Below are 13,903 nucleotides of genomic sequence, written 5' to 3' on the forward strand. Positions count from 1 at the left end.
CCTTCATAGCCCTTCCCTCCTCCTCCTCCAGAAACTCGTCTCATCCTCTTTTGAAGCTATCTAGGTTGGCGACCAACACTGCCTCCTGTGGCAGGGAGTTCCACAGTCCAACTCTGTGCTACATTAAGGAGTCAATCTTCCAGAGCTTGGTTTTATCGTTGGTCCATAAAATGTTGCAAGCTTTTTTTTCATACGGCAGTTGCTCCACCCCCTGGATCATCTGAGGTGGGGGCAAAATGGTGCCCCCCTCCTCAACATAAACAGGCACCTGCTTCAGTCCCACTGGTCCATTGAGCTCAGCATTGCCCACACCGACTGGCAGCAGCTCTCCAGGGTCTCAGGAAGACTCTTTCCCATCCCTTGTGACCTGATCGTTTTAACTGGAGATGCTAATCTAGGGTGTTGCATAATCTGCCTTAATACTGAGTCAGACCACTGGCCCACCGAGATCAGTATTGTCCACACTGACCGGCAGCAGCTATCTCCAGCGTTTCAAGGCAGAGGGGTCTTATCCCAGCCCTGCGTGGAGACTGAATCTGGGACCTTCTGCATATGAAGCAGCCGCTCTACCAATCCGCTCCAGCTCCTCCCTCCAAAGGTAAAAACAAGATTCCAGTCCTCAGGCTTCTGAATTAAGGGCTGCACACAAGGAGCACAGGAAGCTGCCATAAACTAGATCAAACCATTGTTTCATCTGGCTCAGTTGTCTACACTGACTGGCAGCAGTGGTTCTCCAGGGTTTCAGGCAGGAGACCCGGGATGATCTTTTGCAAGATAGATGCTCTAACCACTGAGCAGCATTCCGTCCTGATTTTCCAGTTGTGGATGATAACTTTTCTGTAATAAGTTTTGTGTGTGTGTGTGTGTGTGTGTGTTTCGGGTCTGAGCTTGGCAGAGGGTTGGACTGGATGGCCCTCGTGGTCTCTTCCAACTCTATGATTCTATGATTCTATGAGTGCAGAATCCGGAAACCTTCCTGGCCCAGCTCCAAGCAGGGCAGGCCCCTTTTAACGTCCATCTCTCCCTGCTCCTTTCATTACAGAAAGAAAAAACGAGAAACCCAAGCCCTGCCTTCCGGCTATTTCCTACACTCCAATCCATAATTAATTCCATTGTTGTTCCCTAAACGGTTTCCCTGACAAAACAGCCTTCTTCCGGAGACCTGGGGTGGCTGGGTCAAAGCCAAGCACTTTTAAGATTTAGGTAGCTCAGCTCCCGACGGCTCAGATCTAACGCCTGCCAACATCGTAGATCTGAGCGACCCGGCCTCTCCGACTGCATCCATCCGCTGGGGATATCTCAGGTCAAGGATGGGGGAACATTTGCAGCCCCATCACCTCTCCCCATTGGCCACGCTGCTTCCTGGGAGTTGGGGTGTGTGTGTCTGGCAACATCTAGACCAGGTAGACCAGAGTTTGGATCTCTGCTTGGCCATGAAGCTCAGTGGGTGTCCTTGGGTCAGCCTCTCCCTCCCTCCCTCATTTTCTTCTGCCCCAACCTACTTATTTGTGACACTTATTGTTAGGAGCGAGTCAGCAATAAATCACACGGAGTAAGTGAAATTAACCCTTTATGAGAAGAAACAGGATCTGCTCAAGAGTGCAAGCCTAATGAGCACAGAGATGGGGTCTGCGTGAAGCCAAACCCTTCTACCCCCCTTTTCATGCCTCTTCTGGTTCTGCGAGGCCAAAGGGGAGAGGATCTTGTCACAGCAGGAGGGGGAGACACCTGTGCCTCTTCACAAGCCTGACCCATCTCTGCCCCTTGGCCTTCCTCCTGCTTCAACTTCTGCCTCTGATTCTGGACTTATCTCTGCCACCGGCTCTCCTAGTTGTCATGGCCTGGCTGGATGCAAGAGGGGTGGTGGAAGTCACCAGCCGGGGAACCCCCAGGGGAAGAACGGCCCTAAACGGCCTTGGTCCAGTATACCTGAAGGAGCATCTCCACCCCCATCGTTCTGTCCAGACACTGAGGTCCAGTTCCAAGGGCCTTCTGGGGTTCCTTCAATGCGAGAAGCCAAGTTACAGGGAACCAGGCAGAGGGCCTTCTCGGTGGTGGCGCCCGCCCTGTGGAACGCCCTCCCCATCAGATGTCAAGGAAATAAAGAACTCTATGACATTTAGAAGACATCTGAAGGCAGCCCTGTTTGGGGAAGTTTTCAATGACTGATGCTTTAATGTATTTTTAATCTTTTGATGGAAGATGGAAGGGGTAAAAATAATAAATGATGATGATGATGATGATGATGATGATGATGATGATGGCTCAGAGCCAGGGGAACGGTGGTGGGATGACAACGAGTGGTCAGAGGGAGAAGACTGGGAGCAGGAAATGTCAGCAGCAGGAGAGGTGACAGGGTTTGGTGAGCAGGAAGAGGCTGTGGCAGAGAGCAGTTCAGAATCAGAGGCTGGAGAGGAGGTTGGTCAAGAGGCAGAGGGGAGGCTGGCTGCTGAAAAATCCAGGGAGTCTCTGCCTCCTGCTACAACCAGCTCCCTCCCTGGTCTCCGAGAACTTGCAGAGAAATGAAATGGACAGAGCAGAGGGTGCTTGTGTGCAGACTACGTGGGAAAGACCCTGGAGAGGAGGCATCCTCATGGGCCAGCAGGGCCTTCCGTCCTCGCAACTACGTCATTTTGGCGAGACCTCCCAGAAAGAGTTGCTGAGACCACTAGGCCTGAGCTGTGGCTTGCTTCCTCGAATAAAGAATTAACTGGCCTTGGGTGAGTTATTGTTTAGTTGCTGCCTATGGCTGACTCCAAGCCTGGCACCAGCTCACAGAGTCCTGTTCCCTCTTCAGCAGGGGTCAGCAAACTTTTTCAGCAGGGGGCCGGTCCACTGTCCCTCAGACCTTGTGGGGGGCCGGACTATATTTTGGGGAAAAAAATAACAAATTCCTATGCCCCACAAATAACCCAGAGATGCATTTTAAATAAAAGGACACATTCTACTCATGTAAAAACATGCTGATTTCTGGACCGTCCGCGGGCCGGATTTAGAAGGTGATTGGGCCGCATCCGGCCCCCGGCCCCTAGTTTGGGGACCCTGCTCTTCAGCTTCCAACATCTTCTCCCGCAGACCACTCATTATTGTCGCACCACCATTCCCTGGGCTCTGAACTCCTGGAGGTTCTCTTGCACACCCTCCAACATTTTCCTAATGTAAATAGGGACGTCCCCTTTCATAATGATAATTTTACTATTTATACCCCCAACATCTGACTGGGTTTCCCCAGCCACTATGAGCAGCTTCCAACATATATATACACCGTATATATAAAACATTAAACATTAAAAAACCTTCCCTATACAATCAAACCTCGGTTGTCAAATGTAATCCGTTCCAGAAGCCCGTTCGGCTTCCGAAACATTCGACAACCAAATCGCGGCTTCCGGTTGGTTGCAAGAGCTTCTTGCACTCAGCGGAAGCCGCATTGGATGTTCAACTTCCAAAAAAACCTTTGAAAACTGGAGCATTTACATTTTTGGCATCCGGGAGGTGAATCGTTCAAAAACGGAGCCATTCAGGAGCTGAGGTTTGACTGTACAGGATTGCTTTCAGACAGCTCAGGAGTCGAATAACTACAACATTTCTCCAATGAAAATAGGGACGTCCTAAGGAAAAGCAGGGACCCAGGTGGCGCTGTGGTTAAACCACTGAGCCTAGGGCTTGCTGATCAGAAGGTCGGTGGTTCGAATCCCTGTGACGGGGTGAGCTCCCGTTGCTCGGTCCCAGCTCCTGCCAACCTAGCAGTTTGAAAGCACGTCAAAACGCAAGTAGATAAATAGAAACCGCTACAGCGGGAAGGTAAACGGCGTTTCCATGTGCTGCTCTGGTTTGCCAGAAGCGGCTTTGTCATGCTGGCCACATGACCTGGAAGCTATACGCCGGCTCCCTCGGCCAATAATGCGAGATGAGCGCGCAACCCCAGAGTCGGTCACGACTGGACCTTAATGGTCAGGGGTCCCTTTACCTTTAAGGAAAAGCAGGACATTCCAGGATCAAATCAGAAACCGGGATGGCTTTTCTAAATCAGGGATGTCCCTGAAAAGTAGGGTCGCTCGGAGGGTCTTCCCTTGGGGTTTCCCAGCTATTACGGTACCTCCCGCCATTCCTCTGCGACCAACCAGTCCGTGACCCTTGCCCTCTTTGATTCCTCTCCTCCACTGCTTCACCCCACCTGCGTCACCCACCTGCACCCAGGATGGACGTGAAGACGGTGGTGGTCTTGATGGTGCTGGTGGCTGTCTCCTCCTCCTTGCCGGACACCCTCCTGGGCGTGGTCGCTTCTGGTTGTGCGGTGGGGGCAGCTGCCGTGCCCGGGGTGCCACCGGAAAACGCGTCGGTGGTGGCTGGGCCCGAGGCACCGAGATCGGTCTGGAAACCCAGCACAGGGGTGACCGGCGGCTGCGTGCGGTCGCTGGGCGGGCCAGATTTGGCCCACGGCACCAGCCGCCCCATGGCTGTGGTCAGGAGGTCTGTGGTGAAGGCTGGCTTGGCCATCTCGGGGGTCCTCTCCACGTCCTTCCCTTCGGCCTTCCCGCCCGCCAGGGTCGTGGGGGACGCCGTGGTCATGGGTGGCGCGGTGGCGGCGTGGGAGAGAGCGGGGCGGCCGTCTTGGTCAGCCAGGTTGCTTGTGGGGGCCGGGCCGAGGTCGGCGTCCGGGAGGACGGGCCCAGGACCCACGAGGCCGGCAGCCAGGAAGGGAATCTGCTGGAGGTAATCTTTCTTGAGGAGGGGCTCGTGGAGAAAGTCGTCCAGGAGAGGGTGATGGTTGAGGAGCTTCAGGGTGGGCGCCGTGGTGACAAAGTGGGCCTCACGCTCTGGCTCATCAGGGGTGGGGGGCACCGTGGGCTCCCCATCAGCCTCAGAGACCCCCGGCCTGCCGGGCTCCACAGCGGAGAATCCTGGGTGCGAGAGAGAGATAGAGGAAGATCGCCGATGAAAGTTACCTGCTGCAATTGGTGCAAAAGCTACAGCCATTGCTGACCTGGGAAAGCATGGCCATTATTGTTATTGTTATTGTTTCTGTTTATTTATATCCTGCCTTTCCCCCAAACAGGTAAGATACAAAACTATAAAGGAGAATAGTTAAAATGTGTAATAAAATTAAAACAAAATGAAACTCAAATCAATTGAAACACAGCCCGTTCCCAAAGACCAGTCGGAATAAAGCCGATTTCACCTGCTAGCAGAAGCCTGGCTTCTCTAGGCAGGGAGTTCCAAAGTTGCCTGGGAGCACCACCACCGAGACGTCTCTTGGTTACTTCATCAAGACTGGATTACTGCAATGGGATCTATGGGGATCTTTCCTTGCACCTGATTGGAACTCCCTGCCCAGAGGTTCTTCTTTTACGGTATCTATAAGCAAATTCAGTGCTTTTTTCTGGGGGGGGGGGAAGCAGGGGAACACATACCCCTAAACATTTTTGTGAATCTAAGTTTGGCCTCATTGGGGGGCAGTATTTCAATATGAGTAGAAAAATGAGAGCACCCCTAAACCTTTTTTTTCTTCAAAAAGCACTGAGCAAATTTATACCCCTGCCCCTTCCCCGCCCCCCCCCAAAAACAGAGGCTGCAAAGAGGCAAAAAAATGGGGGAGGGACACCACCCAGTAACCATCCAATTATTTTTTTGTGATCAGCAGAGCAGCAATTAAAAAACCGCATTGATTTTTAAAGCTGGGCCCGAACAAAAAAAAAACCTGACAGCAGAATCTTTCTTTCTGAAAAGCAGCAGGAACGATCAGCAAAAGTTTGCTGGGAAAAGTCGTAAGGGTAGTTTTTTATGCTGCCCCTTCAATCATCTTTCTTCCCAGGGAATATGAATAGCGGAGGAGGAGGAAGTCATTAAAAATGACAGCAGGGACCCCGATAGAGAGAGGGGGCAGCTCAAACACCCCGCAGAAGAGAAATCCACAGCTGGGGGCCACTGCAGCAACTGGCGGGGTGCGGGGTGGGGAGAACCTGAGCCCCAAGACCTAGTTGCAGCCCCCCCAGGACTCTCTCTCTCTGGTCTTGGGGACCCTCCCGAGGCCACAGCCCTCACAAGGACCCTCTCCACCACCTCTTTGTGTTTGTGCCGGGATAGAGGACAGAGAGAAGGAAGGGGGGACGTGCAAGAATCGGCTGCAGGTTTGGAAAGTAAACTGTTGTTCTGGCCATTTTTCATAGAATCATAAAATCTTAGAATCATAGAATCATAGAGTTGGAAGAGACCACAAGGGCCATCCAGTCCAACCCCCTGCCAAGCAGGAAACACCATCAAAGCATTCTTGACATATGCCGGTCAAGCCTCTGCTTAAAGACCTCCAAAGAGGGAGACTCCACCACACTCCTTGGTAGCAAATTCCACTGCTGAACAGCTCTTACTGTCAGGAAGTTCTTCCTAATGTTTAGGTGGAATCTTCTTTCTTGCCCCTGGTTCTCCCCAACCCTGGCGTGTGGTCCCCAAAAGGTCATTCAGAAGGAAATGGGGCCCTTGGATGAAAATGCCCCCCGCCCCAGCAGTGTAAAGAAAACCCTCGCTGACCACCTTTTGCAAGGCAGCAGTGGCGGGGGGGGGGGGGAATGGAGCAGCTCCACCTGGCAATCTTTCTGGGCGGGCCAACTCATATTCCGAAAATGACGTTCATATGTGGGTTGGTTTCTGAGGGGACGCAGGGGGAAGAAGTCCTGATTGTACAATGATGGAGTTGTGTTGGGTCCTCTAGTCTAGAGCCATCTAGTCTGACAATGCAGGAACCACAGAGAACAGAGACAAGAGGCATTTGCTCTCTGCACATGCCCCCGGGCACACTTCTTCCAAGTCAAACTTATTATTACAGTATTATTGTTTAGGGTTTTTTTTTTCTAAAGAAGAGAAGGGTGGGGGGCAGAAGCCACCAACCAAGAATGTTATCTGCACGCTGCAGGCGTCAACCGGTTTAAGCAGGCAGGTCCCCCCGTGGGGCTCTTTGCCTCAGCTCCCGCACATTATCTCCCCGCTAAGCCGTGCACGCGGCGGCATTTAGGAGCTGTTAGGCTTATTGCTAGGCTGCTTTCATTAGCCCGTAATGAGCCATCAAAAATGCCTCCCTGGTGGACTGGCCTCGTTCGGATGAATGGGGCAGGCGCCCGGGGAGAGCCACGTGGCACCGTCCCTCCAGACCCGGAAGCCCCCCCCCTTCTGCTGCAGATGGCGCGTCGAGAAAGTTGGAGGGTACCCCAGGGTCATCTAGTCCAACCCTCTGGAATCTCAGCACACGGTCTCTCCTCCAAGTTGAAACCACAACAGACCCTGCTTAGCTTCACCAATGTGCCAGCAGTTTTATTGCTGCACCATCAGCCTGTTCTCACAGTGGCTGACCGGACATGGTTTCCAGCAGCTGGCCTTCGGAAGGATTGCTGCCTCCGACGGGACAGGGTGGTCTAGTGGTTAGAGTGTCAGGCTAGGACCTGGGAGAGACCAGGGTTCAAATCCCTCACTTGGCCATTAATCACATTGCGTGTAGTCATTCTCTCGCTCTAGGTCTAACCTACCTCACAGGGTTGATGTGGGGATTAAAGGATGTGGGGAATTAAAACCATTTTAAAGGGGGTTTGTTTGTTTTTTAAACCTGGCCTACCCCATAATGGCCCAGGGCAGGTTATGACAATGGAATCTACCATGATTAATCAAAACAAAAAAAATATATTTATAAAACACCCACACCCCAAAACCCTCCTTCGAAATGGAACACATTCTGCCAAGGTTGTGGTTCCCACAAAACAAAATACCGTAGTTTCGCCATCAAAGGCTGGGGGAGATAATGGCGTCTCCAGCAGATGCCGAAAGCTGTACAATGAAGGTGATCAATGCCCCTCCATTATGGAGAACATGCATAGTGAAGGCGCCTTAAACATTATTATTAGTGCTGCTATTAACAACAACAATAATTACAATACAATTTTAGGGGTCGTCTCTGTCACTCACCCGCTGCAAAATGGATCTCCTAAGTCTTGAGTTGTCGAATGACCGGGGGGGGGGGAAGCACCCAGCCTGCTCTTGTGCTTTTAAGAGTACCAGGATGGGCCTGAAGAATAATGGGATCACAGAACTGTAGAATTGGAAGGGACCTCCGAGGGTCATCTAGTCCAACCCTCTGCAATGCCAGGAACCGCTTAGGGCCTCATCAAACCTAAATCCAGTCCCGCTTCCAGGTTTGTAGTGTTTGAGTACCAAGGCGTTTGAGAACCAAGGTACCACTGTACAGTATCTGGAATCTGGAATATTGGATTTTATTTTTCTGTTGGAAGCCACCCAGAGCGGCTGGGGAAACCCAGCCAGATGGGCGGGGGATAAATAATATATTATTATTATTATTATTATTATTATTATTATTATTATTATTATTATTATCCATTGGTTCAGGTCCTTGCCTCAGGAGCAGGAGAAAACAAGTTTGCTCCGCCATCAATGTGACACCCCTTCAGATATTTGAAGATGGCTTCCATATCTCCTTCTGCGCACCCAAGATTTGTCCCAGTATTCTGAGTTAGGGATGGAATTGAAACTTGGGTTTCAATTTGCATTGGAAGGCAAACCTACTTAATTAGCAACTTCTGAAGCGATACAGGAATCGGAACTTCCCTCGCAATTAAGTTAGGCAGGCAAAGAAATCTGAGAAATTGCCGGTCCTCTAACAAAGATGTGCAACTTGTCCCTCACATCAGCCCTCCACCCCCTACCCGAGGACTAGAAAGTAGCAAACCAATTTTAAAAAAAAGAGATCTGGGGGGATCCAGGGAATTACAGACCGATTAGCTTAACGTCTGTTCCGGGAAACTGATGGAAAGCCTTGTTGAGGATAAAAGAATCAGGCAAATGGAAGAATAAGCCTTGCTAAAGAAAGAAAAGTAAAGATAAAAAGAATTATCTATCTTTCTGAGATGTTAAATTCTTGAGATTTTAAATTTTGGAGGCTTAATTCATATTTTAAAATTGTATACTTAGAATCATAGAAGTGTAGGCTGGGAAGGAAACCAGGGGTCATCTAGTCCAACCCCCTGCAATGCATTTCGATTCTTGGGAGCCGCTTTGAGATCCACAGGGCAAAAAAATGGGACACACACACACACACACGCACACTATAATATAAATATTTCAAAATTTGCACTTCTCCCGATTTTGAAATGCAGTTCTACACCTGAGCAGGGTGCAGAAATGCACATTCTACGGTTAAGGGTTCATATAAATTCCGATATTAGTGAAAAAATGGCATTAAATTTGGGGAAATGTAAATATGGGGGGAGAATACGCTTTGCAGATGTGGGTAGATCAGGCAAAACTAGCTACAAAAATGTGTCTTACTGGGAGAAATTTGCACCTAAATGTTGACGAATTTTCACGAGGACTTAAAAAAACCCAACCGTATCACAAACTGAGCAGAGAGCCGAAAACAAGTGGGCAAGTTCGCCTATCTCTACTCAGAGTAGACCGGTTGCAATTCATGGGCTTGGCAGACTTCGCTCCATCCATTTGAAGGGGCATTGGCTCCGAGCAAAACGTAGCTGCCTCCCGTCCAGCGTTCCTACCTGACAACCCCGTTTCCAAGAGAGACCCCCCCCACAGCCCCCGCAAGATAGAGCCTCGTAAACCGCAGCCAGCCAAGAAGAGGCTTAATTGCCTCTTCAAAGGGGTAGCCGCAGCCGTAATTAATCCGCCTCGCGTTAACTCTCGCATTACATTCTAATTGGCAGCGCAATGTGCCACCCGGATCGGTGCCTGGATCCCTCACACCTGGGGAGGGACGAGGAGGGACACGACTAGTCTTGGGCAAGGAGGACAAAGGCACAAACCAAAAGGGACCCCCAGAGGCCATGGAGAGTCGGCCTGGCAAGAGTCCTGGTCTCCTTTGCGTCCAGCAGGCCTTTGAAGAGCATCTCATTCAGGGGTGTGGCCCTCTGGGGGTCTCTGCCAGGCCCTCGGCACTCTCTCCAGGCCACACCTCCTGCCTAGCCACCCCCCCTCTCCTTACGTGTTGCTTGCCCAGCTGGCACCAGGGGACCAACTGGTCCACCGGGTATAAAGCAGCTTCCTACGTTCCAATATTTCACAGCGGAACAGCCTGCCACAAGATGGCAGGAAGGCAGTTCAGTCATATCAAACCTTTATGGACCCTGAAACTCAGCGGCTACCACCAGCCAAGCGATTTGCCTTTCCTTCCTTGGAGGTTTATAAACTGAGGTCAGGTGGTCTCCTGCCAGCTGTGATTCCTCCATTGCTGGGGGTTGGACTGGATGACCCTTGGGGGTCCCCTTCTGATTCCACAATTCTATGATTTCCCTCCTCCCTCCAGTCGGGGGAAGCTCCCCCGCTGCTAAATTTACGGGCGCCAGATTGCAGCTAAAGGAGCGACAGCAGGGTGGTTTAAAGCCGAAAAATTAAAGGGTGGGCGGAAAGCGGCAACTTAGATTAGTGCCAGCCGCGCTGTGGCACTGCCTTCGCCCATATTGGTGCCAGCCTTTGGCACGTGACACCGGGTTGGGAGGGGGCCCCTCCGCCGCCGCTTAAAGAGGTTAACTTGCCCCCAGCATGGAGGGAATTATGTTTTAATAGAATCCATTTATTACACCATAAAAGTTAATGAGTTTATATGGAGAGGCACCAGGATCCGTTTTAAGGTTTTAATAGGGGATTAGCACGGCGTCCCAGACTCCAATGCTGCGTCGTTCGGCTCGTTAACCGTACAATCCCCACCCCATTTTGATTTGTCAGCTCCAAAATACTCGTTTATTTCCTCCGGGCACAGCACCCCACCAGCGCCTCTGCCCACCCGCCGGGGAAACTGAGGCACATGGCACAGGGTCAAAAAGGCTGCCCTCCAGATGTGGCTGGACTCCTCATGGCCAGGGATGGTGATCATAGAATCATAGAGTTGGAAGAGACCACAAGGGCCATCCAGTCCAACCCCCTGCCAAGCAGGAAACACCATCAAAGCATTCTTGACATATGCCTGTCAAGCCTCCGCTTAAAGACCTCCAAAGAAGGAGACTCTACCACACTTCTTGGCAGCAAATTCCACTGTCGAACAGCTCTTACTGTCAGGAAGTTCTTCCTACCGGTAATGTTTAGGTGGAATCTTCTTTCTTGTGATGGACCAGCCCTGCCTCATCCCTGGTCTAAAGGCTTTCTGGGGAAAGCGGCAGCTTCTTGGTGAAAAGTCTGTCCCTCTCTGGTTAGAATCCTGGAATCGTAGAGTTGGAAGGGATCCCCAAAGGTCATCTAGCCCAACCCCCTGCGATGCGGGAATCAAACCTAAGGTACACACAAGAGCGTACGTGTCAAATTCTGCACACCCCTCCCTTTAGAGACCTTCTCCGTTTCGTTGCCGAGGCGGACTACGTCGGCCTGATTTCCTAACTATCCAGTCTGTGCAGTGGAGGCTGAGGCACTCTGCACATGCTCCTAAAGCAGGCACTTTGCAGGGAGGAGAAGGGAAGCTTTTCCAGACCACCATTCCCTCCTGGTGGTGGGTGGGGCCAGAGGCAAAAGTAAACTTCGCCTTTCTGCAGGTGGCTAGTTTATCCAGCCCCAATCCGCCCTTCACCTAGGCAAGCAAAGAGTCAGAATTTAAGGCACACTCCCAGCCAGGCAAGAACACTTAAGCAGGGTGAAAATTAGGGTCAAGTTAAGGGGGTGTGGCCTGAGAGAGGGGTGTGTGGCCTGGGGAAGAGTCCCGAGGGCCAGATGGAGAGACCCCAAGAGCCACATTTGGCACGCGGGTCTAAGGCTCTCCACTCCTTGGAATTCAAAAGCCTTCCTGGTTCAGACTCAGCTCTGGTTGTGGGCTTTGGGGGCTCACAGACCTGCTCCCCCCCCCAGCTTTGCAAAAGGCTGATCAGAAGTGTGGGCATCGCTAAGCCCACGGGCAGGTGTCTGCTTCAGGGTTGCCAACCTTTCAAACCAGCCCATGTGCCCATGCCTAAAACTAGAACTCGTGGGCTTCCATGTAGGAAGATTCGGGACAGATAACAGAAAGTTCTCCATGCAGTGCTGAGTTAAACTGTGGAACTCCCTCCCACTGGGGCAGTGATGGCGACCAACTGGGATGGCTTTGAAAGAGGACTGGACCAATTCATGGAGGAGGAGGAGAAGGCTTTTCAGGTCTGCCAGCCACTGTGGCTCTGCTCTGCCCACACAGTTGGAGACAGCCATGCTTCTGAATGTCAGTTTCTGGAAAGCCACAGGAGGGGAGGGGGCCTGCTTGCGGGTCTCCCCTGTGAGAACAGGATGCCAGACTAGACGGCCTAATCCAGCAGCCTGTTCTTACGCCTTCACGGCAGCTCGAATTTGCAGGCACAGATTGGCATCCGCGTTTGACATCCGTGGCGCTGAAAGCTCAATTTCCGCAGGCTGAATCCAGGGCGCCAAAGGGTCTTCTGTTCCCTTGGCCAGCCTGCTTTAATCTCACATGCTGGATCCGGCCCTTCCCTGCAAGCTCTCCCACTCTGCAAACTCCCCGGCCCAGCCCTGCCATCTCTTTCCCCCCTCTTTCTCGGATATAACTCTTTTCCTGCTGCTCTCTTGATGGCGCCGATAATGAGATGGAACTACCGAATGGGTACTTGCGTGCCGGCAAAACGGGTAAATAAATTGAAATACTAATAACGGCCCCATCAGGAGAGCGCAGCGCCGTGACCCAGATGAGTGTGGCAGAGGCGGCTGCGGAGGCTTCAAGGCCGCAGCGGGAATAAACACACACACACATATAGATGCCAAACTCATGGCTTGCGAGACACGCAATGCAGAAGGAGGAACAAGACCAGGCTCGCTAGATCAAAGCAATATAAGAGAGGGAGAGAAAGAGGGGTTCGTTTGCCCCAGTCTCCTGCTTCCAACAGAGGACAGCCGGAACTCCTCCCTGCGTTCCCATTTGAGGAGGTCACAACATTTAGATACACTGCCTCTGAACATGGAGGCTTCGCTTATTTAGCCTCTGAGGTACATAGGGTGAGGGAAGGGCTCAGATCCACCAGCTGTTCAGCCTGTAGGGGGCGCTTCATTGGGTTACTATGGTTAGGCCTGGCAAGACAGGAGAAGGACCCGTGAGTTGCCACTGTAATCACTGTTTTCCCCAACTGGCTTAATACTGTCAGCTCTGACTGGCAGCTGCTCTCCAGGGTTTCGGGAGGAGAGTGGGAAGAGAGGGAGAACCTTTTAATGGAAAAGATGCCAGGAACTGAACCCGGGACCCTCTGCAATGTAAAGCGTTTGCTGTATCACTGAACCAGAGCTCAAAAATAAAGTAAGATTCCAGTCCTCATGGTCCCGAATTAAGGGCTGGCTTAAACAGGATCAAAGAATCATAGAATGATAGAGTGGGGAGGGAGCATGCAGGTCAACCGCCTGCCGTAGGAACATAGGAATCTGCCTTATACTACACTTGGGCAAAAAAAATGAAAGGCACAAATACAGGATGGGTGACACTTGGCTTGAGAGCAGTACATGTGAAAAGGATCTAGGAGTCTTGGTAGACCACAAACTGGACATGAGTCAGCAGTGTGATGCAGCAGCTAAAAAAGCCAATGCAATTCTGGGCTGCATCAATAGGAGTATAGAGTCTAGATCAAGGGAAGTAATAGTACCACTGTATTCTGCTCTGGTCAGACCTCACCTGGAGTACTGTGTCCAGTTCTGGGCACCACAGTTCAAGAAGGATACTGACAAGCTGGAATGTGTCCAGAGGAGGGCAACCAAAATGGTCAAAGGCCTGGAAACGATGCCTTATGAGGAACAGCTTAGGGAGCTGGGTATGTTTAGCCTGGAGAAGAGAAGGTTAAGGGGGTATATGATAGCCATGTTCAAATATATAAAAGGATGTCATATAGAGGAGGGTGAAAGGTTGTTTTCTGCTGCTCCAGAGAAGCGGACACGGAGCAATGGA

The 13,903-nt window shown here is 51.4% G+C and overlaps 1 protein-coding gene across 1 annotated transcript in view; it reads right to left on the reverse strand.

Annotated features, from left to right (window-relative positions):
- Positions 1-4,538, reverse strand: part of SEZ6 (seizure related 6 homolog) — a 28,829-nt gene extending 24,291 nt beyond the window's left edge. Inside the window, exon 1 of the mRNA XM_060268451.1 lies at positions 4,191-4,538. Within this exon, the coding sequence (XP_060124434.1) occupies positions 4,191-4,500 (310 nt within the window). The 5' untranslated portion in view covers positions 4,501-4,538. The remainder of the gene's footprint in view (positions 1-4,190) is intronic.
- Between the last annotated feature and the right edge of the window lie 9,365 nt (positions 4,539-13,903).

This window comes from Zootoca vivipara, chromosome 15, assembly GCF_963506605.1.
Source record: "Zootoca vivipara chromosome 15, rZooViv1.1, whole genome shotgun sequence".
In the NCBI taxonomy this organism is placed as follows: Eukaryota; Metazoa; Chordata; class Lepidosauria; order Squamata; family Lacertidae; genus Zootoca; species Zootoca vivipara.